The 22,229-nt window shown below is 36.4% G+C and overlaps 2 protein-coding genes, 1 long non-coding RNA gene, 1 other non-coding gene and 1 pseudogene across 9 annotated transcripts; 2 read left to right on the forward strand and 3 right to left on the reverse strand.

Moving 5' to 3' along the window:
* Positions 1-1,383: 1,383 nt before the first annotated feature.
* LOC103320380 (uncharacterized) lies at positions 1,384-4,030 on the reverse strand (annotated as a pseudogene). Its single transcript, XR_016124007.1, has 7 exons — positions 3,895-4,030; positions 3,554-3,576; positions 3,360-3,437; positions 3,162-3,264; positions 2,832-2,981; positions 2,345-2,408; positions 1,384-2,267 (listed from the first exon to the last, which is right to left on the reverse strand). The product of XR_016124007.1 is annotated as an uncharacterized LOC103320380 (transcript).
* An 850-nt stretch (positions 4,031-4,880) lies between these two features.
* On the forward strand, positions 4,881-17,457 carry LOC103320357 (RNA helicase, ATP-dependent, SK12/DOB1 protein). Of its 4 annotated transcripts, none has more exons than XM_008222033.2 (23): positions 4,881-5,264; positions 5,595-5,852; positions 6,079-6,339; positions 6,425-6,493; positions 6,930-7,014; positions 7,634-7,800; positions 7,919-8,026; positions 8,801-8,902; positions 8,993-9,193; positions 9,354-9,464; positions 10,077-10,144; positions 10,348-10,735; positions 11,196-11,351; positions 11,431-11,541; positions 11,786-11,839; positions 12,498-12,755; positions 13,303-13,412; positions 13,987-14,140; positions 15,048-15,501; positions 15,828-16,042; positions 16,132-16,370; positions 16,766-16,892; positions 16,969-17,457. In XM_008222033.2, the coding sequence occupies exons 1-23, from the start codon at positions 5,130-5,132 to the stop codon at positions 17,179-17,181; spliced, it is 4,044 nt and encodes a 1,347-aa protein (XP_008220255.2). In that variant the 5' UTR covers positions 4,881-5,129; the 3' UTR covers positions 17,182-17,457. The 4 variants fall into 4 exon arrangements, with proteins under 4 accessions (XP_008220255.2, XP_088901209.1, XP_008220263.2 ...); XM_089045083.1 differs by having other exon boundaries at positions 6,939-7,014; XM_008222041.2 differs by having other exon boundaries at positions 6,425-6,490.
* Positions 17,458-18,094: 637 nt separating this feature from the next.
* LOC103320342 (uncharacterized) lies at positions 18,095-19,289 on the reverse strand. 2 transcript variants are annotated; one of them, XM_008222015.3, is made up of 3 exons: positions 18,939-19,289; positions 18,415-18,648; positions 18,095-18,323 (listed from the first exon to the last, which is right to left on the reverse strand). In XM_008222015.3, exons 1-3 carry the CDS (start codon positions 19,227-19,229, stop codon positions 18,282-18,284), a joined length of 567 nt encoding a protein of 188 aa, XP_008220237.2. In that variant the 5' UTR covers positions 19,230-19,289; the 3' UTR covers positions 18,095-18,281. The 2 variants fall into 2 exon arrangements, with proteins under 2 accessions (XP_008220237.2, XP_008220245.2); XM_008222023.3 differs by having other exon boundaries at positions 18,415-18,645; positions 18,939-19,276.
* Positions 18,756-18,827, forward strand: TRNAG-UCC (transfer RNA glycine (anticodon UCC)). Its single transcript has one exon. It is a non-coding gene; the product is annotated as a tRNA-Gly (tRNA).
* A 2,001-nt stretch (positions 19,290-21,290) lies between the features above and the next one.
* On the reverse strand, positions 21,291-21,629 carry LOC148921388 (uncharacterized). Its single transcript, XR_016122682.1, has 2 exons — positions 21,511-21,629; positions 21,291-21,438 (listed from the first exon to the last, which is right to left on the reverse strand). It is a non-coding gene; the product is annotated as an uncharacterized LOC148921388 (long non-coding RNA).
* Positions 21,630-22,229: the final 600 nt, after the last annotated feature.

Below are 22,229 nucleotides of genomic sequence, written 5' to 3' on the forward strand. Positions count from 1 at the left end.
TTAGATAAACTTCAACGGTACAATCAAAGACATCTAAAATACAAATCCCAAGATGACAACAAACTAACATGCTAAAAACATAACTAACGCGGATAAAAGTGCACTAAAACTACTAGCCTACATCACCACAATTAACCATAAGCCTAAACAAAGCCCACAAACCTAGTGTAACCAAAACCCTAAAACATCACATGAGTCTAGACGAACTCTACAACCACCACCTCATGAAGCGCTGTCATGGCTACCCCCACCACCGCATCCGTAACAGATCTGGGGAAAATATGATTTTCAATGATCTACTTGAGCATAAGAGCAAACAAATAAACGAAAACAACAACTTTGTCAAAGAACAATTGGATGATTTGCAGCAACCTCCATCAAAGACGATGTAGAATCAAATTTAGAGAACATGAGCGACGTCAGGGAGCTGGTTTTGAGAGCAGTATTTGATTGAGAACATAGACTAAAATGGGTGATGAGGAACTTTAATTTAACCATGGCTAAAAATAACCACCTCAAGGAGCTTTTTTTTTAAAACTTCTTAATGAACTTATTCACTAACCTAAAAGGAAAAGACGAGAAGAGAGGATGGCGAGGAGGGGCAATGACACTTTTTCGTCCTCCTCCCTCTATGGAGTTTTCCTTTAGGACTTACAGAAGGAAAGAGCGGCTAGGGTTTCTTGGGAGCCTAAACCATTCTTGAGATGCAATAACATTGTATTTGATACACAACAAATACATGTCGATTTTATTATTAATTACCGAATTATTATAGTCACGTAAAAAAAACACTACGTACAGGACGAAACGCTTACCATAATAATTGGTGGCAGAGAAATTCACCTCTCGCTCTCTTGCTCTACGTACGGATTTCACAACATGAAGCAGCAAATAAATATCCCAGAGCGGTCTATATATAATAGGCGGGAGAGGAGGGAGCAGAAGCTAAATCCCTATTAAAATCCAATTTTAAGTTTTTCGTGGGCCGGGCCCTGTACGGACTAACTTTATAATACAAAATTCAAACTCGGGTGAAAAACGCACTGCCTTACTGACCTAATACTTCTACCGTTTTACACAGTTTTTTAGTGTGACATGAGTTCATAATTGGCTATATAATTAATAAATGACAAATTTAAAAATTTTCAAATTGCGTCTAAATATAATTAATAAAAAAAATAAATTCTTAATAAATTAGTTCTTTAGAAATTAAAATATTATCTCTCACCTAAGAATTAAATTCTCCTAATAAAAATATTATCTCCCATCTAAGAATTGAATTCTCCTAATAAAGTACCATAATTAGAATTCAATTACGCATTCAGATTCAAATTCAAATTCCCGATTAGTAAACACAGCATAAAATTATATCCAAATTCCCGATTAGTAAATACAGCATAAAATTATATCCGAATACCAGTCAGAGTACAAAGATAACATTCCATATAAATTGTCCCATCACTACCAACATCACGAAACCACAACCCCTACACAGCTAGATATGGAAAGTAAACATCCTTCACGATGAAGGTGAAGTAGAACTACGACTCGCAGATCTTGAAATATATCTGGAACTCGCACTCACACTCGGACTCCGATGTCTCAAGTAGCTTCTCCTAGACGATTCCCTGTAAGACCTTGAGCTCCTGCGTCCAGGAGATACACTTCGGGAGTAACTCTTCCCTGACCTCTTCTTTTTTGGTCCAGGTGAAACACTAGGGGAGTAAATACTCCTGGAGGACCTCCTAGGCCTGGGCGAAGGACTGGGGGAGTAACTCCTCCTAGATGTCCTCCTGGGCCTGGGCGAAACACTGGGTGAGTAGCTCCTCTTGTAACTCCTCCTGGGCCTGGGAGAGATGCTGGGTGAGTAGCTCCTCCTTGATCTCCTTCTTGCCCTTGGAGAGACACTAGGAGAAACATAACGATAGCAATGCCTCCTTCCGTAGTACGAGTCATCTGGTGAATACTCCCTGTAACGATGCCTCCTCCCATAGTAAGAGTCATCTGGTGAATACTCCCTTGAGTCATATGGCGAGTAGCCCCGGGCATGCTGTCTCACTGGTGACCTGCTGTAAGGGGTGCGAGACCGAGAGTAATATCTATGCCGACTGTAGTCAGGAGTGTATGATCTCCTCCTCCTGTAGTGTGGAGAGTATGACCTGCTCCGCTTCGATCTGATGAATGAGGTGACTGGCTACAGCTCCTCCGATATGGTGAGTAGGTAGGAGATCTACGAGGAGGTGAGTAACTAGGAGTTCGTCGACGCACTGGAGCAAAATAACAGAAAATTAGAGGCCAAAAACAAGGTACGTAAATGCAAACAAGGTCTTTAAAATCAACTTACCACGAATTGTTCGCAGCCCAAGATACCTTCCGGGAGTAGGAGTTCGCCCTCTCCGCCTTCTAGCCTAAAATTAATGAAGACATGGAATGTGATCATGGAAATACCGACATACTGGGATGCAGCTAGTTGAAATCAATAATATTGGCTAAAACAAATATTGGCAACCAGGAAATGGAAATAACACAATATTTTAATTTGTAGAGAGAGAAATGCAGGGCATACAACCCCAATGATCTGATACTTGTTGTTGTATTTGATTTGTTTGTTAAGTTGTTGTTTGGAATTTGATGAAGAGCTGCTTCACACAGCTAACCTGCTGCCACAAACACTTCAAGTGGAAAGAAGCAAACAACTTTCAAACTCAAAAAACTAAACAAATCATCTAGAATCCTGACACAATGCTGTAACATAGTGCAGTATCAAATAACATAGATTAAACAAAGTGAAGCTTGATCAATCATCAACAGTTAAAAGAAGGAACATTTACCCTCTCCACTGTAATGACACGGCCTTCAAGTACAGAGCGATCTAAATACTTAATACATCGGTCAGCCTCATCAACATTTTCCATTGTAACAAACCCAAATCCACGAGATTCTCTTGTCCATGGATCAACCACAAGATGAACATCAATGACCTAGAAACCAATTAAACCGTGAGACCAAGGGATATATTCACAATTAAAGTCATTGCGACCCTATGATATATAATGCACATCAAACTACACGGAACCAGTCAAACAAACACAAAATAATTAGCAAATGAAAATAATAATAATAATAATAATAATAATAAAGATAGGAAGAGGCCATCCTACTTTTCCCTCAGATGCAAAGTGCTTCTCGAGTTCTCTCTTTGTAATCCGAGGTGACAATCCAGTCACATACAAATTGTTCCCAGGATTCTCAACTGATGGGCTTCTGCAAGCCAAAATGCATAATCAGAATGCATCCACAAAGTAAAAAAGATTCAATAAATTGGGCCAAATGAGAAGCGGCTTGGTTAAAAGTACAACCTTGACCTTGACCTCGACCTCGAAACAGACCTCGAAAGGGACCTACTGTATCGTTTCGGGGAAGGAGAGTAGGAATACCTGCGAAAGAAAATGCAATTTAACAAGTCCAAAATGAATTACTACAACTAACATGGCCAATAATCAACAACACAACAGGAGAACAAAAAAGGAGTCTTTCCGAAACAAAAACACACCTTGACCTTCTGGAGTACGACATCTGTCACAGAACAAGAACAACAAAACAAACCCAGATTCGTATTAGAAATGACACGTACAAGAACAAAAGCAAAAAATCTAAGAGAATAAATTTACGCATAAAAAATTCCAACTCTTGCATCCATAATTAACATAACCAGAGTGTATGACAATTTTGTTGCTACCGTCAATTGCTCGTTCAGCTTAATCATAAACAAACAATCAAAATAAAACTCTGATTTTTAAACCCGATTAGGACTTCACAAGCGCCATTTGTTTAGAAATATTTCGAGCAAAAAAGATACACAAAGCACACTGAAGAACGAGCATGAACGCTTACCTTAGCGATCGGTGGCCGAAGAAAATCACTTTCGCTTTTGAAACTGAAGATCAATCTCTCTATCGCTCTGTACGAATCGCTGTGTCCTGAACGTGAGGACTGCGGAATAGCGAGAGATTTATATAGGCAGGAACGTAGGAGAAGTTTCTGGAGCACCGGACGCCAAACCACATTAAAATCGATTTAATTTTCTGTGGCCACTGTTTTTTTTTTTCTCGCTAATCAAACAAGTCCTCTACGGCACCAACTGATGCCACGTGGTGGCGCGAGAATGTTTTGGTAAAACGGTCTTCTTTATTTTTGGCCCGTTCGGTAAAAATGTCTTTAAAAGGTAATATCCACATGAAGGACGACGTTTTCATTTCTCTAATTGATATTGATCATTATCAATTCATTTGAATTACAACATGTGGTAATCTAAATTTTTATTTTATAAAATAAAATATCATTGTGTTTTATATGAAATTTTAATTTAGTCACAATTTTTATTTGGTGAACTCGGGGAAAAACCCCAAACAAACAAAACAAACAAATCAACCGGGCCTAGTCACGATTTTTTTTTAATTGGTCCCTATATTACTCAAATTTGCAATGAATACATTTTTGTCATTAACTTTCATATGAAATTCCAATTTGGTACTAAATAAAAAAGTAAATCAAAAGTCATGCAAATGCTAAATGTTATGCTCTTTTGTGTAAAATTTAGTGACCAAATTGAACTTTCGTGTACAGTTCAGTGACATAGTGACTAATTTGACTAATTTTTTTTTTTTTAATGATCATATTAAAATTTCATGTAAAGTTCAATGACAAACAATTTTCCGTGATGAGAGGTGCAATACAATATTACGAGCTAGAAGCTCGTATATTTAGATTGGAATTACAAATTGGCAAAAATAAAGTTGGGTTGCAATAGTAAACAGTTGGGTCCAAATAGATTGGACATTCAACAAAGTATAAACCGAAGCAAAAACAGGTGACGCACCATTGAAGATTTGAACCTGTTCCCCTATTTGAAATAGAAAGTGAGCTAAAGCAAAGCAAATTTGAAGTTGGGAATTAAACAGAGCCACCGACGGGTACATCACAAAATCCCAGTTGCTGCTAACCAAAGGCAGAGTGAAGTGGTGATAGTGACGGCACCCAAAACCCGCGCATCAAACCCCCTTCGGAATCAGAACCAGAAGCAGAGTGCTTTGAACCCCAAAAACACTCAAAACCCTGGAGCCCCAAAAATGGATCCGATTGTTGCAGCAAATGGGCTCTCGTTCCGACTCGGGTTCTCTGGCCACAGTGGCCACCTCAGGCTCGAGCCTCTTTCTACCGACGAGAGCTCCAACCCCGTCAATTCACTCCCTGATTTCGTTCTGGTCAGTCTTCTTTCCCACTTCTAGCAATTCCGCTGCAAATTTTCTTCCGCTTCTAGGGTTTGGCTTAGTTCTAATTTTGCTTTCTGGTTCTTTCTTGTACTTGTGTATTTGCTTAATTGGATACCATTATGCATGCGTAATGGGTTTTAGTATAAGTGCATTTGGAAGCTGAATTGTATTGTAGAGGGTGTCGAATTGAATGCATAATTCGCAACCATACAAAACTGGTTTCCGAAACAGGAGATTAGGAGAATGTTTCCAATTTGCTAAACGAGACTGCCAAGCCAACTCAATTCCAGCATTAATAGATGCTTGTTTGTTGTGTTTCAGCCGCCGGCATTTGCTAGGGAAACGCCTGAATCAATAAAAGAGCATATAGAGGACACATATCTCTCGCCAAGATTGGACCCTGAAGTATTTTCGCCGGAAAAGGTTGGGAGGCAGTGGGATTTTGACTGGTTTGATAAGGCAAATGTACCCTTGGAGCCATCATTGCCGCGTACAGTTGTGGTTCCCACATGGGAATTACCATTTAGAGGCCAAAATGATAGGTCAGAGGGAGGTCAATGGGAACCTAAATCCGTGCAGGTATGGGGTTCACTCAATGTTTGTGTTTACCCACACAGTTAGTTTTGCAGGGGAAATCAAAACCGCAATGTGGTCATATAATTTAATTATGGATCTAAATCTTATTGGAATCTAAGTCGCCTGGATTTATTTTTTTCTTTTGGGAATTTGGCAGTATTTGAGTGATACATTTGTTACCCTTTTGCTTCTAAATGTGGCCCATAGTTTTCTTATTATTTTATTTTAGGTGGATGTATCAGAACTTACAGTAGGAGCTCAAGAGTCTGGTTCCTTGCCACGCGTGGCTGGACCAGCGAAGGATTTTGTACGGGGAAGTATCAACAACCGCCCTTTTCGCCCAGGAGGCTTGGATGATTCCAAATCTCTAGAAAGAGTTCTTCCTGATGGTGCTTCTAATGGCGAGTGGGTTCACGAACTTCTGATTGGTGGCTCTGCTCAGGCTGTACCTCCAAGCTTTAAGCAAGGATTGGACCTTGGTGATCTCAAGGTTAATTTAACTGTCATTTGGATTGAAAGTTGTAAAATTGAGTATTATATAAAACATAATATTGATAGAAGAGCTTTTTTGGAAGGCCTATCCATGCTCGTGGAATGTATATAAGGATCAAAGTTCACTGAAGAGTACGTCAGATGAAAAGGTGGTCAGTTTTGCTTTTCCGTGCTCTCTCTCTCTCTCTCTCTCTCTCTCTCTCTCTCTCTAGTAATCTTTACCTATAAAATCTGTTTTGGTTACTAGATTATTTTAGATTTTGTTAACCGCAATGCCGTTCCCCCCTTCCAACCTCAAACTAATCAACCTAAAACAAACAATTCAAACGCTTTTAGGTTGTTATCATGTTATCAAATTTTCTACCTATCCCTCATGTTCTCATGTGTTTCTTTTCATACATTTATAATTTTTATTGGAATTTAGTGGTTACTCATTAAGTAAATTATGAGTTTAAAAACTCAGTGGTTCCTGCTATATATTTGTTTATGTGTAGGCTCAGTTAGGTGTGCCAGTAGAATCTTTTCTAGATTACAATTATCTCTTATCTTAAGTTGGCGAATGCTATTTTTATTTTTATGTATTTTTAGGATTTGCAGAGTGAGTTGTCTGTGCAGTTTGATGACTTGTTCAAGAAGGCCTGGGAAGAGGATATTGTTGAATTTGAAGGAGATGGTATGTATAATCTGCAATTGTGGTACAATTCGTAATTACATCTGTTTATTATTTTAGGATCTTATGGGTTAACAGCTATAAATAAATTCATGCTTGGGCTTTTGAAATCGGGTAGAGATAAGCAGAGTTAAAATTGTTGCCTTCGAATGAGCTCTGGTTGACTTGGCTCTATTAGGTTGAGATTGCTTGAAGTTTGTTCTCAACTAAAATTGCAACTAAATTATCAAGTTAGTTCAGTAAATTCAAGTAGATAGAGTATATTTATCCAGAACTGTGATACATTCCATGATTATGGATGGACACTGGATTGCAGCTTCTAATGCCTGCAGGGTTGATGAACCATGCATCTGTAATAAGTCTTGTGGTGAATACTTAGCTCTTTTCCTCCCTTCTCAAGCATTCACCATCAAAAATAGATTTGCATATTAACTGGGATTATGTTTGATGATGAATAAGAGTGATTGTGTTGTAAAGTTGAATGTATAATAAGGATAAGAAGCTTATGTTGTTGTTAACTATTCAAGAGTAACTTTGAACTAAGGACTAAATTCTTTGAGCAGTCTATTAATTCTTGTTGCGTTCATTATTTTTTGGGCTAATATGGATGCCATCCACAAAGGTCAATTGTCAGGATCAGAATCTGTTAAGTCAGAGGACGAAGCAAATGAGGTTGATGTTGCCAGAAATTCGTGCGAGCCTGAGTTATCTGTGTTAGATGAGATTTTGTCAGTTGAGGCAAAGTCAAGATTCAATGAAACTGATGATGATGGTGAAAAAAACCCAGAGGTAATTATTTGTAAAGTAGCAGTTTACAGAAACTCTCATATTTGAACATATTTGATGCTTTGCACTGAACCTTGCTCACTGCTTTATTTTTATTTTTTAACTAGCTCACCATTGGCAGGCTTGGGCTATTAGTGGAGGTACAGAATGGATTGCAGAGAATTTTCAAGATCTTATTCCTGACAAGGCACTTGATTTTCCTTTTGAATTGGATAAATTCCAGAAGGAGGTATCGGTCAATCGAAACCCTCTTCTACAATGTTTCCATTAGTAGATTGATTTTTATTTTTATTTTCTGGGCCAACATGAGTTGATTGATTAGATCTTTACTCAGTGATTTGTTCAGAGAGGTAAAACTCTGACATATATTTTGACTTTAAATTTCTATGCATGGCTTTCCTTGGTTTGTAGTTTGGCTCATGTCCCTTTCACTGATATGATTCAGTAACAATGATGGAAAAAAATATCAATAGTTGATTTACAAACATGAACATTACACTCGCTGTATATTTCAAATGTGGGACGTTGGACATGTCCCAAGACATTGGTTGCTTTGACTGCACAATGATGTCAGCATGGTTAAGTGTGCTGTACATTATTGTAATGTAGAGAACAGGACTATATATGTGCATGTTGTTGGGTGGGTTATATCGTTAGTGCTCTTGCGAAGGTTAAAAATTTAACAGTTGTGTAGATTCTCAGATACATTATCCTCATTTTCGCCATTAGCACCAGAGAGGGTTGCCTTAACATCTTTATCTCTTCTTTACAGCATCTAGATATCATGATAACTGTCATTAGAATTTTCATGTCATAGTAAATTGTGGGATTTCGTCAACAACAAAAAATTATACGTAGAAATCCTTCATGAGCAAATAGTTTTGCTACTTTTCTTTCACTGTTGTAGTGTACAAAGTTTTTTATATTTATTATCTTAAAGAGTGGCTTCGAAAATTCTGTTTTTTTAGGCCCAAATAACCTTTCCTTTGTGAAATGTTTACAGGCTATTTATTATCTTGAAAAGGGGGACTCTGTCTTTGTTGCTGCTCACACATCAGCTGGAAAGACAGTTGTTGCAGAATATGCATTTGCTTTAGCATCAAAAGTACAGCCTAAATTCTTAAGCTCGTGGTTCTTTTTACTTTTTTATATTTGATTATTTGTTAATTAAATCCCTTATGTTAATGTTGGGCAGCATTGCACCAGAGCTGTGTATACTGCTCCCATTAAAACCATCAGCAATCAAAAGTACAGAGATTTCTGTGGAAAATTTGATGTTGGACTTCTCACTGGTGATGTTAGCTTGAGGCCAGAGGCATCTTGTCTTATTATGACCACAGAAATCTTAAGGTCAATGCTTTATCGCGGTGCAGACATAATACGTGATATTGAATGGGTAAAGGGGCTCGTTTTCTGTGATAATCTTTTGAACAGTAATTTTCCTCCTTTTATAGGTTAATTTCTTCATTGTATTTCATTTTCCCAGTTTCCATTTTTTTTCCTCAGTAAATTACTAAAATATTTTTGTTACTCTTTCTGCATGTGAGAGAATATAGGTTATCTTTGATGAGGTGCACTATGTCAATGATGTAGAAAGAGGTGTTGTTTGGGAAGAAGTTATTATAATGCTTCCAAGACACATCAATATTGTCCTCCTTTCAGCTACGGTATTTCCTTTTTCCTATATTATTCACAATCTCAGTCTGAAACAAATAATGCAAATATGAATTATGATTATTTATCTGTTCTATCCAAAAGTACATAGATTTAAATTTGTTGATTACTTTAGTGTTTTCTTTGACTGACTAAGTTATAGATTAGGTGTTTTAGGAAATAGAGCAAAGAGTTTCGGCCAAATAATCTGAGTGATGATTCCAGCTGCAAGATTGGTATTTTTGTGTCAGAAGATGCTAAGCAACCTGTATTTTCCATGCAAGTATAAAAGCACTGTCCATTATCTTTGTTGTTTTATGACGTTATATTGCTCAGGCTATGGAATTTGTATGTCATTGTATCTAGTACCTACCTACTATCGAAACTTTGGTAGCAGGTGGAATAACTAGTTTACCTTGCCTTGGGACCTGCTCTGTTGTCTATATCTTTTAAAAGCCTTCCTTGAAAACAATGGCATAACTGTTCTATTACTTCTCAGCTTCTGTAAAGATACTTGTGCATTCGATATGTGGGCAGTTGGTCTTTGTTTTCCCCTGCCCCTTCATTTTTATTTTTTGTTTGCAGCGGCAGATGCATTGCATTACATGTTAATTGTAAATTTGTAGGTACCAAACAAAGTGGAGTTCGCTGACTGGATTGGACGGACAAAGCAAAAGAAAATCCGTGTTACTGGGTAAGCATGAATCTGTGTGGCATATGGATTTAACTATTTTTGTTCTTTTGAGTCAATTCAAATCAATTAAAACTATCTTGATTTGTTTTTATCACTGCTTACTCTTCATTCTTCTAAGAATGTGGCAGAAAGGGAGTTTGTAATGCTTTGTTGTCAACTTTTTTACATTATTTTCATATTTAAGGGTATAATTTTGATATCAGGACTACAAAAAGACCAGTCCCATTGGAGCACTGCCTATTTTACTCCGGAGAACTTTACAAAATATGTGAAAGTGAAAGCTTTATTCCCCAGGGGTTCAAAGCTGCAAAAGATGCATTCAAGAAAAAGAATATGAGTGCTGCCACTGGTGGTAGTGGATCACATGCTCCAGCTCCAGCATCTCATGATGGGGCTCGAACTCAAAAACAAAGTTCTAACTGGGGAAAACAAAAGAGGCAATCTGGTCCCCAAAATTCGGGGAATTTCTCCAAAGCTGGTGGAGCAAATCAAAACAATGGAAATGGCATGAACAATTGGGGTTTAAGGAGATCAGATGCCTCTTTGTGGTTGTCACTTATTAACAAGCTCTCGAAGAAGTCTCTGTTACCTGTATGTTTGAATATAATTCCTTATTGTGCATGTCTCTCGCTTTAAATTTATTTGGTTCTAGTAATTTATGGAAATAATACAACTCCCTACAACAATTAATTGTGCAGTGTTTTTTTTTTCTTTTATGAAATAAAATAGAAATGAAAAGGGAAAAAATATTAAATTTTAGATTGTCTACTGAAATTGAGAAATAAATTTAGACAAATAAGAGGAGGCCACCACCAAATGTGTTTTCTTGGTCGTTGTCATGGTTAACAGGGAAAATAACTATGTCTCCTCCATGTTTTGAGTTCAAGTATCTATGGAACTGTTGTTAATTGTCCGTGCAAAGAGTAGAAGTTCGGCTCATATTTCGGAACCAGAGAGTTGTTGCTTTATCTTGTAAATGTCTGTGTTAGTATTACATTCTCTTGTAATAATTCTGTAATCTTGATCTCAATTCCTTGACTTGTCTGCCTAGGTTGTTATATTTTGTTTTTCAAAGAATCGCTGTGATAAGTCAGCTGATAGTATGTATGGGATTGACCTCACAAGTAGTTCTGAGAAAAGTGAGATTCGTGTGTTCTGTGATAAAGCATTTTCGCGGCTAAAGGGATCTGACAGGACTTTACCACAGGTTTGGTCACATGCTAATTATTTCTTTTTAATTAACAAAATAACTTTGGGCCTTAGACATAATATGATTTGATGTACAGGTTGTCAGAGTTCAAAACCTTCTTCATAGAGGGATTGGTGTCCATCATGCTGGACTGCTTCCAATTGTTAAGGAAGTTGTTGAAATGCTTTTTTGTCGTGGTGTAATCAAGGTATTTTACTTCTGGGTTATTTCTCTGTCATGACATTCATATTTTGTTTTTCAAAATGACACTCCAGTTACCGTTGATGATCTTTAGATGTTAACAGTGACATTGCAAATAGTTTGCATATATTTGTGTTAATAATCATCAGAGTTAAATTTTCTCTGTTATTTTCACATGTCATTGAGTTCTAATGGTCATTTTAGAATTTAGATCTAATAACTTTTTAGTGACTATCTCTGTTATTTTGTAGGTTTTGTTCTCAACAGAGACATTTGCAATGGGAGTCAATGCACCAGCTAGAACGGTGAGTTTTGTTAGGCAGTTTTTCCAAAATTGAAGTATAATTTCTGCTACAATATCTAGAATTTGGTGGTTTTCTTTATTTGGTACATATTTCAGAATTCTTTTGTTGCATTAGTTTCCTACTGTTAAATTTTCAATTGATTAACATCGACCAGTCTTGCAAAACTATAAAAAGAAAAAAGTCCTACTAACTAGTTCTGATGGTACAAGTGTCTGCAAATTTGTTGATTGAATAATTTATTTCCTTAATTTGAAGCTGCACATGTTAGAGCTTCTATTTTGACATCTTATAATGCAGTCACGTGGAAGAGCTCCTTTAGTTTGATTCTGCCATTGAATTGATTTGGTTGATGGTTTTGACTTCAAACTTGAGTTTTATGTTTCATTACTTCACTAGAATGAGAAACGGCATGGCCTATGACCCCTAAACATATTATAAATTTCTGCAAATTCACTTCACATCCTGTACTAGTTGTGGTTTGTTTGTATTGATGAAATTCAGTATTGAAAAATATTTCAAATTTGCCACTAAAATATCTTATAAATTAACAGATGTGTTACCGACAGCCAACAAGGCATCTTCTTACCTGTTTGCTATTCTTTAGTTGCATATACAACATTGCTATCTTAACTTCTAACTTTCGTCAATATTTTTGCAGGTTGTTTTTGATACGTTAAGGAAATTTGATGGCAAGGAATTTAGACAATTACTGCCAGGAGAATACACTCAAATGGCAGGCCGTGCAGGCCGAAGAGGACTTGATAAAATTGGTACAGTTATTGTAATGTGCCGTGATGAAATCCTAGAAGAAAGAGATTTAAAGCATGTCATAGTTGGAAGTGCAACCAGGCTTGAATCTCAGTTTCGGCTTACCTATATTATGATCTTGCATCTCCTTCGTGTTGAGGAACTGAAGGTGCCTACTTACTTCAGTTCAACTCCGTTCATATAAATAGGGGAAAAGAAAATAGATTGCAGATCAATAATTTTCAAAAATTGAAGTCCGTGTCCAAATTGTAGGAGCTAAAAATAAAACTGACATCTTTATACATGTTGATTTGGATAAATACATACTGTTCATCCATAACATCTTTACTTTTGTGGGGAGCTAAACAAATTAAAATACAATCCTTTTCGGGGTAGATTAATATTTGATTGAGTCTCACTAGAAGTAGTAACAAAACCCTTGGGCGTTTCTGAGGCTGCATTTATAATGACCATCTTGGGTCCATGGAGTGATGGAATGTCTTCTGCATCTTAACCTCATTGTCACAGTATTCTATCAACAAAGGCTAATTTTAGAGTAAAAGTATATTTGTTTTTCAAAACGAAAAATTATATTGGTTGTTCCTTTTAATTAATTCTGTGTTTGTGAAAAATACAAGTATACTTTTCATATCATAAGTACAAGTTGAGGTTTTAGCTCTGCAGTTTTAGTGAGTGCATTGGGACTGTCACTGCAGGTGGAGGACATGCTGAAAAGAAGTTTTGCTGAATTCCATGCTCAGAAGAAACTACCAGAACAGCAGCAACTTCTGATGCGAAAGCTTGCACAACCTACAAAAGCAATTGAGTACGTCAATGGCAGAGTCATGATTATTACTTATCTGTATAATATGTCAGGACACATGTTATATGCTACGTGATATATTCAATCCAGTGGTAACCTACTAAATGTGGCTATAGCTCTTTGTTATGCATGCAGGCTTTAAAACTTTTAAAGACTGTTAACCAAGTGCTACATAAAAATAGTTGTGTTTGAATCGTGCCGATTTTAGCTTAGGCTCGTATATCATTATCTCATTATGAGGATATTGCTGCTATCAGTGCGTATTCATCTAACAATAGCATTTGTGGCCTTGTAAATTGTAATAGCATATTAGCATTTTTGAACGATATAAAAAATTGATATTTTTTTTCTTTTAAGCAATTGACGATGGGCTGTCCTTGTTTATCAGTTCAGTTGATGTATAAGGTCTATGCATCTCTATGATAATCATTAATTGTCAAAGCATCATCTAAGACACTTTAGTAAATGGAAGTTATTACTTGTTAGATGCTGCAATTCTATTTTTGATGTTATGTTTTGCCTTTCATCAAATATGCTGTAATTCTATTTTTGATGCTGCATGACTATTTGCATGTAGATGTATAAAAGGTGAACCAACTATTGAGGAGTATTATGACATGTACTCAGAAGCTGAGACATATAGCACGGAAATATCGGAGGCAGTTATGCAGTCCTCTGCTGCCCAAAAATTTCTTACAGCTGGGAGAGTGGTAGTCATGAAATCACAATCAGTAAGTCCCTTACATAGTTTACACATTAAGTCCAGTCATATCCTAAATTGTTGGTTTATTTATTTCCCTGCTTTTTCCTCCCTCAGGATCAAATTGTAGTATTATTCTTCTGATTATTGTTCTGTGCTAATAGGAATGATTGCTTTCCTGCATGACTATGGGTGATTCTTTTATTTTACATGATATGTAGAGATACTCGTAATATGTGGGCATCTGATGTCTACCCATTTTAAAAAAGAATGATGTCCTCTGATGGTGGGTTGATTATTAATGTGTTAAGAAAAAATGAAATATTGTAATTTGAATAAGACTTGGACTTTAATATTTTCTATTTCTTGGTGATAATTTACCCTGACTTCAAACAAATCACCCAATTTAATTCCCTTAAACATCCCAAAGCTGGAGTCCTCAATGACAACTTCTGTGCAAAAATCAGGAGACATGATCCTACAGCCTGCATGGAAGATCATCATAAATTGTAATCGGAGTATTATTCCATAGCTTAAGCCTAGAGAACAAATTGGTAACCAATTTTAATAAATAAATAACTCAGAACTCATCATTTTTACAATGGAAATGAAATGATTGATAACAGAAAAGGCAAGTTTTAGAAACTTAGAGGGTTAATCAAGATATTTCTCTGTGACATCTCACTCTCCCTCCCTTCACCCTTGAAACTGAAGTTAAAGGGAGTCCTTGTTCCCCAGTGATATGTTTGATTGGTGCTGATTTGGTAGTTTATAGTCCTCACATAAGCATGATATGTTGGTATCTGCATCTACTGTGGTGTCTCTTTCTCATATTAAACTGTACAAGTAGACTCTTCCATTTTTTCATTGATATTGTATCTGGTTCTTTGTTAGAGTAGTTGAGGGTATGCTAAATGTGTATCATGCCTTACCAACAGGCCCAGGACCGCTTGCTTGGAGTTGTTGTGAAAGCTCCTTCTTCTAGTAATAAGCAATACATTGTTTTAGTGCTGAAACCTGAATTACAAACTCCCCTGGCTAGTGATAACTTGCAAGATAGTAAAAACACCGATTTTCCACAAGGTTATTTCATGGCACCAAAATCTAAACGTGCTATTGAAGAAGATTATTTTTCTGGCGTCACTTCTCGTAAAGGATCGGGTGTCATCAACATAAAATTACCACACCAGGGTTCTGCTGCTGGGGTAAGGTTTGAGGTTAGAGAAGTCGATAACAAGGATTTTTTATGCATATGCAATTGCAAGATAAAGATTGACCAAGTTCGGCTTCTTGAAGACGGTAGCAGATCTGCTTACTTCAAGACAGTTCAACAGCTGTTGGACACAAAATCCAATGGAAATAAGTACCCTCCAGCCTTAGATCCAATGGAAGGTATATCTATTTGTCAGTCTAGATTAATATGCACTTGATTGCAACTATATAGAGTTGTGATGCTTTCATTCTGTGGATGCTTTTATTATACCGTTGGAAATCTGAGCTCCCAACTTTCCACTCCTTGATTCAATATTCATTTGACCCATTTACTTTCTCTTTTCTGTTCGATTATTTCTGTTAGGTTCAAGAATTCTATTGTTGATAAAGCATACTAACTTAATAACTTCTATGGGCACTTTACTTGTTATAATGTGGATCAATTGAGAATTATAGAGTTTAACTCACTCTTTAAGCTGACCTTCATAGTGGTGACTCTGGTTCAGATCTGAAGTTGAGAGATATGAATCTTGTGGAAACATACTACAAGTGGACTAACTTATTGCATAAGATGGCAAAGAATAATTGCGATGGTTGTACAAAGTTGGAGGAGCACATTATTTTAGCAAGAGAGATAAAGAGACACAAAGAGGAAGTTAACGCTCTAAAGTATGAAATGTCAGATGAAGCGCTGCAACAAATGCCCGATTTTCAAGGCCGGGTACATGTCCATGATATGCATGTGTTTTTCTAAGTTTCTGTGGCTTAATACTTATGATTCCTCTTGGTATTTTAATTGTATATTTTCAGATAGATGTTCTGAAGGAAATTGGATGTATAGATGCCGACCTTGTTGTTCAAATAAAAGGCCGTGTTGCATGCGAAATGAATTCAGGGGAGGAGTTGATTTGCACAGAGTGTTTGTTTGAGAACCAACTGGATGACCTGGAACCAGAAGAAGCTGTGGCATTAATGTCCGCCTTTGTGTTTCAGCAGAAGAATACTTCCAAACCTTCTCTTACTCCAAAACTGTCTCAGGCGAAACAAAGGTTCTCTCCCATCTTCTGCGTACAAATTTTTCTTCTGTGCCAAATTCCATACTTAAATATCTTTTTTAATACAAAATTTGTGCATAGGATTTAGGTAGTATACTTTATGTTTACACTTAAGAGTCTACAATCGACCACTAGGTCTGGCCCTATTAGTCCATCAGACTATGTTACCTAGAATTTTTACTTCTCATTTTCTCCTGGGTCCCTGGCACAGATTAATCAAATACTTTGCCTACATCCATGCATATCCAGAATTGTCATTAAAAAAAATTTGTTCTGTATTATCATCCTCCTAGTTTAATTATACACTCGGACAAAGTGAGAAAAAGATTATAATAAGAAATCTGATTTCCTTGCCAGAATGAACTCATTTCAGATGTTTATCATTTCAGATTGTACAACACAGCAATAAGACTGGGCGAGCTTCAAGGCCACTTCAAAGTTCAAATAAATCCGGAGGAGTATGCCCGAGAGAATCTCAAGTTTGGTCTTGTTGAAGTCGTTTATGAGTGGGCCAAGGTATTCATCTTATAATTTCATGAATTTTTCCTATGATTTTTGAAGTGGTTGGTCTTACATGCCCTTATAATTGCAGGGCACTCCATTTGCAGATATTTGTGAACTTACAGATGTTCCTGAAGGCATGATAGTGCGGACCATTGTCAGACTTGATGAGACGTGCCGTGAATTCAAAAATGCTGCATCTATTATGGGTAATTCTGCTCTGTACAAGAAAATGGAAACCGCTTCAAATGCGATAAAGCGTGATATTGTATTTGCTGCCAGCTTATACATCACCGGAGTTTAACTAGCAACTTGAAGTTGAAGGTACACCTTTCCAGTTCATCCTTGTGAGTACTGAAAGGGCGGATCTGGAGAAGCATACACAGCCGTTTATTTTGATTTATATTGATTTACGCCCTGTTCCTTATGCCCAATTTCAACCAAAGTTCTCAATGTTTTCACATTTTTAACAGACGAGGAAGCTAGCTAACCAACGAGGTTTTTATATATTTTTTTTTCTTCCTCATTTGCTAACTAGGGCACAAATTGTGATCCAAAGAAAATGTTGTGCAGTTGATGATCTTCGTATCTTCTATTTTGTCTGATACTAGGTATCTAGCTAGTGCCGAACTAAGCTATTGTCCAGGGTACAATTTTTCCTTGGTTAATCAAACTCAAGCAAAAGGGATTTAAACCCATAAGCTAATTCTCCACCCGAGGAAGAGGAAATCCAATCCGAGAGTACCATTTCCTTGGTGAATCAAACCAACATATATATATATAGAAAGCTTCCATTGAGAATTCCTCAAATGCTTATTTGAGGGACATTTTTTGTAGGGCCCATTCTAAATTGTATTTCAATAATCTAAACTGTCAATTTTGTAGATACTCATTCAAAGATCATCTCTACAAAAAATCACAAGAATCCAATATTATTTGATGACTCAATTGAGTTCTTGAAGCACTGTGTTCATTGATTTTGTATGATATAATTGGATGTCGAAACGGTCTGATTTGTCTAGTTTTTTGTAAGGATGATCTATGAATATAGATTTAAAAAATAGATTGTTTGGATCGTTGAAAAAAATTCGTAGAGTACCCTTAAAGGGTGTTCTCAAATAAAATTATTTGAGAGATCCCTCAATATAAGGGGACTGATATATTTTTATATATATATATGTGTGTCTCTCTCTCTCTCTCTCTCTCAACAAAATGACTGAGACAATGAAATAATTCTCTTAACTCTTGATAGAGCATAGAAGCAAAACAATGATTAGGAATACTTTACTGGCCCTCTTCAACAGAAGGCATGACAATGATGAGGAATACTTTATTGGCCCTTGCTACATTTAGAACCTCATTTAAGAGTCACAATAATATGCAGACAACAATTAACACTCCCTCCTAATTCTCACTCTTGCCTGGCTTGCCTGAAGGAAGGGGTGCCTGGAACAAGAAGAGTCACATAATTAAATTAATTAGATTAGCGTAAATGCAACATTAAATTAAAACAAGAGCTGTGGCTAGGGTTAATTACTGAATCAGCAGCATCTGGGATCCAGTCATTGGTTGCTGGATTACACTGGCAAGAGGCATGGCAGTCAGTGTTGGTATCAGTTGCCAGGTTGTAATTTTTGTCACTTTTGTTGGGTACTTTGATAAACCCTGTTCCTGTTGTGTGGTGCTGCTTGTCAACACAATTCAGATCCTTATAGTAATCTGTTTCCACAAACTCCTCCTCAACCTCACTTCTATTCACAACTATTTTCTGCTTCAAATCCAAAGAAAAAAAGTGAGAGAGGAAAGAAAAACACTAGACAAAATTTTAAGCAAGGAATTAGAAATAAATAGTGTAAATGAAGCAGAGATATCAACAAGGCGTTTGTAGTCCAACAGTTAGGATAATTGCCTTCCAAGCAATAGACCCGGGTTCGACTCCCGGCAGACGCAAATTATTTTTATTTTTATTTCTAGAAAATCTACTAAAACACCAGTGAAAATCAATTTCCCTATTTTTATTTGGTAAAAAACAAACAAACAAACAAATCAATGGAAACCAACCTCAGTATCATTTTCCAGACGTTGGAACTCAACAAGTTCAGGAATTTCTGAGTCTCCATTAGGGTTAGAGAGAGAATCGACGTATTGAGATGATGTGTATTCGCTACGTTGAGGCTTAGTGTGACGTTTGGGAGTGACTCCATCGAAGTATTCTCTTGTCTTTGACTCTATCTCTGCCTCTTCTTCATTTGACAAATGAACGTCACTCCTGTTTGGCCTCCCACAGCACGCCATTTTTCTTCTTCTTCTTCTTTCTTTTTTCGGTTCTCTTCCTTTGTATGCTTTCCTCATGCAAAACTGGTGTTTATATATATGACTAGAGTAGAGGGGATGGTTTGGTGGAAGAAGTAGATATTTTTGCTTGCATTATTATCTTGATGAAATTGATGTGTGGGAAATTTTGGAACCCAAAACCAAAAGGTATCTTTTTGAAGAGAAAATATCTCAGTGATCTTATCTTTTTGTCTGCTTACACGGCATTGTTAGGTGGCTCAAGTTTGGCTTTTTCTTCAGTTGCTATCTAGATTTTGATTATTTAAGGCCCCATTTTCTTTCGTTGTAGACAATTCTGCCACTTGCCTGACCTCTTCATCTGTTTATCATATTGACATTGGGGGTACTTGGTTTTGACACAATAGTAACACTTTCAAGGTTCAAACTATATATATATATATAGAGAGAGAGAGAGAGAGAGAGAGAGAGATATGTGGTCGAAACACTTTGAACAAGTTTTATGGTGCAAGGATAATGTGACACACTTGACTAGTTTGATGAAAACAATTGGCTTATGAAGCTTATACCGCATAAACGATTTAAGGAAATTTTTTAGTTTTACTTTCGAAGACTCGTTTAGATCGTCTTTAATTGAAAAGATATATTCACTTTTTTACAACGCTATGAGATGACAAGATTATGTCTTCATTTGTTGCATATTTATTGACAGAATTTGTGAGGAGTTTGATATTTGAACTCTTATCGTGATACTTTAAATTGTAAAAGTTTGAGAGTAAGTGTTTTATTACTGAAGTTCTGAATCCTATAAAAATTTATGCATTTTTGTCTTCCAATTGCATAAATGGAAGATTGAAATGAAAGAACAGTGTTTTTTGCTTTTTGCCTAGAATCAATCACACCACCACATAACTATTGTTCCTAACTATACATCAATCTATACATGTAGTGAGCTTAATTCATCTAGGTGGAAATGCTCTAAGTCATTTGTTTCAGTATAAACACTACGACGTACTGAAAGTCAATAGAAAATGACCTTTCAGTGCCCGAAAAATACATTCAACTTTGGGCCAAACTTTTTGGAATATGTACATCCCTCCAAACACTCATGCCAAAAGTTGGGAGATTTTGGTCAATATCTCCAAGATTATGTTGTGTCCAACTCCTTTTTTTGGATTTGTTTGCGTTTGTCAGTAATTATTAGGAATTTGGAAGCTATTCTTTTGGCTTTTTATGTTGAATTTGTTGTGATAGTCGGTTAAAAAAAAAAAAAAAAAAAGACATTGTGTTGTTCTAAAAGTGACTGGTAGCAGATTTAGACATTTTTCTCCAAGATAAATAATGAGTGCTGCTATTTTTACCTTTTGTTTTATTTTCTCATTCATCTTATTTTTCCACCGCCCATTATGTATATTTGAAAAAACACAATCCTATCTTTCCAACCCATCATTATTCCTTAAAAACCCTTTAATTATTAATTCAAGCAACTTATCTTTGCTAATCATTACTAGTTGAGATATGGAGATGATCAAGTTCTGTTTGACAGACTAGATAAATGTTTTAGTTTTTCATTCTATGCCTTGTAGCTTGTATCATTCTCTTCAACATTCATTCTCTTGTTGTTTTCTTTTTTAGAAACAATTTGATTGAATGAAAGAAGACAGAAGAAAATTGTTTGAGAATTGAGTTCCAAGCACTGAGGAGTGGTACGCTTTTTTCTTTTTTCTTTTTGACAAACGGGAATGGGTGGGTTATGTGAGTTGTAGTTTTTTCCCCAAGTTCTTAGAAGTTATTTTACAAAAGGATAAATTTATCTTTATAATTTGGGTAAACAACCGAATACTCCTCTGAACTATCACACTTGTCGAAATGTCCACCTTAAATTATTTTTTCAGCCAATTTAGCCATTGTATTAAATTTATTCGCCAATTTCACCCATACCGTTAGTTTTTTCATAATTTCATCCAAATGCCCGTCAAATATAAGGGTAAATTTGACATTTTATAAGTTTTTTTGAAAAAAAAACAAATATTGAAGAAGATATTGGGACTTAAAATCGGAAATGATGGGAGTATTGGTGCTAGATGGGGTAAAATCTGCAACAAAATTAAAAATATAAAGTTCCAGCATCATATTTGTTTAGGATATTAGAAGAAATTTGGTGTGACAAATTTAAGTTGATTTATCTTACCACCATTGACACTGAAGAAATCTTCACAATCAGATTCTAACCTGGGGTCAGGAGAAAATTGCATATCCTCTTTGCCATCTACAGAGTAGCAGCAAGCATGCACAGATTGCTTACAAAACGAGAAACTCAAACAGATTACAGATTGCATACTTATTAGTTCTCGTAAACTGCTTGCACCGGGCATCACGGTACGAATTGTGTTTTCTCGAATAGGCCGTTCAGTGAGGATGCATCCTGTCCTGGAAAAGCTTGAGCATTTGAATTTTGACTTAGGGGAAGAGTCTTGGGTTTTACGAACCGAGCCACAATTTCCCATCTCTTGAAAAAGAAAAACTCACACTTTTTCTTCACAGAAATTCATCTTTTGTTTGCTGCAGAAACCAGAATCCCCTCTCCTCCCCGATTTATTTCTTCCCCATTCGAGCTCTTTGAAAGAGAAAAAAAATCAAATTTTAACACCCATCAAGCCATGGTTTGTTAATTTCTAAATCCAAAACCCAGAAAGAGGAAGGAGAAGAAATCCCTAAACCCAAATTGATTTGCTTGAGAACATTGCAAATTGGTTTGCTCAGAAAAACATAGCAATGTCCTTGGCAGTGCTGTAGAGGCGAGTATATCTTCAAATCCTCCTTCTTCTCCACCTCCGCTACTGCTCTTTCACTAGAAAAACCGTGCAGACGTGAGGGTCTGGGGGATGGGGGAAGACGTTGATTGCTAGGGTTTTTTTATTTTTTATTTATTTTTGCTTTTGTAGTTTTTAAAGATTTAATTATTTTTTATGGAAAATTGGATAAAACTACATGGAAACTAATGACAGGGGCTAAATTGACCATTCAAAATAGTCTGATGGTTAAATTGGCTGAAAAAAT

This window comes from Prunus mume, linkage group LG1, assembly GCF_029339155.1.
Source record: "Prunus mume cultivar Tortuosa linkage group LG1, ASM2933915v1, whole genome shotgun sequence".
NCBI lineage: Eukaryota > Viridiplantae > Streptophyta > Magnoliopsida > Rosales > Rosaceae > Prunus > Prunus mume.

What these genes read in the sequence shown, in the direction of transcription:
- LOC103320342 (XM_008222015.3), bottom strand. Translation starts at nt 19,229, where the DNA reads ATGAGGAAAGCATACAAAGGAAGAGAACCGAAAAAAGAAAGAAGAAGA. An exon ending in GTCTGGAAAATGATACTGAG is followed by an intron (nt 18,649 to 18,938) that starts GTTGGTTTCCAT and finishes TTGGATTTGAAG; the next exon opens with CAGAAAATAGTTGTGAATAG. An exon ending in TCCCAGATGCTGCTGATTCA is followed by an intron (nt 18,324 to 18,414) that starts GTAATTAACCCT and finishes TTCTTGTTCCAG; the next exon opens with GCACCCCTTCCTTCAGGCAA.
- LOC103320357 (XM_008222033.2), top strand. Translation starts at nt 5,130, where the DNA reads ATGGATCCGATTGTTGCAGCAAATGGGCTCTCGTTCCGACTCGGGTTC. An exon ending in ATGGTGAAAAAAACCCAGAG is followed by an intron (nt 7,801 to 7,918) that starts GTAATTATTTGT and finishes CACCATTGGCAG; the next exon opens with GCTTGGGCTATTAGTGGAGG. An exon ending in CAACCTACAAAAGCAATTGA is followed by an intron (nt 13,413 to 13,986) that starts GTACGTCAATGG and finishes ATTTGCATGTAG; the next exon opens with ATGTATAAAAGGTGAACCAA.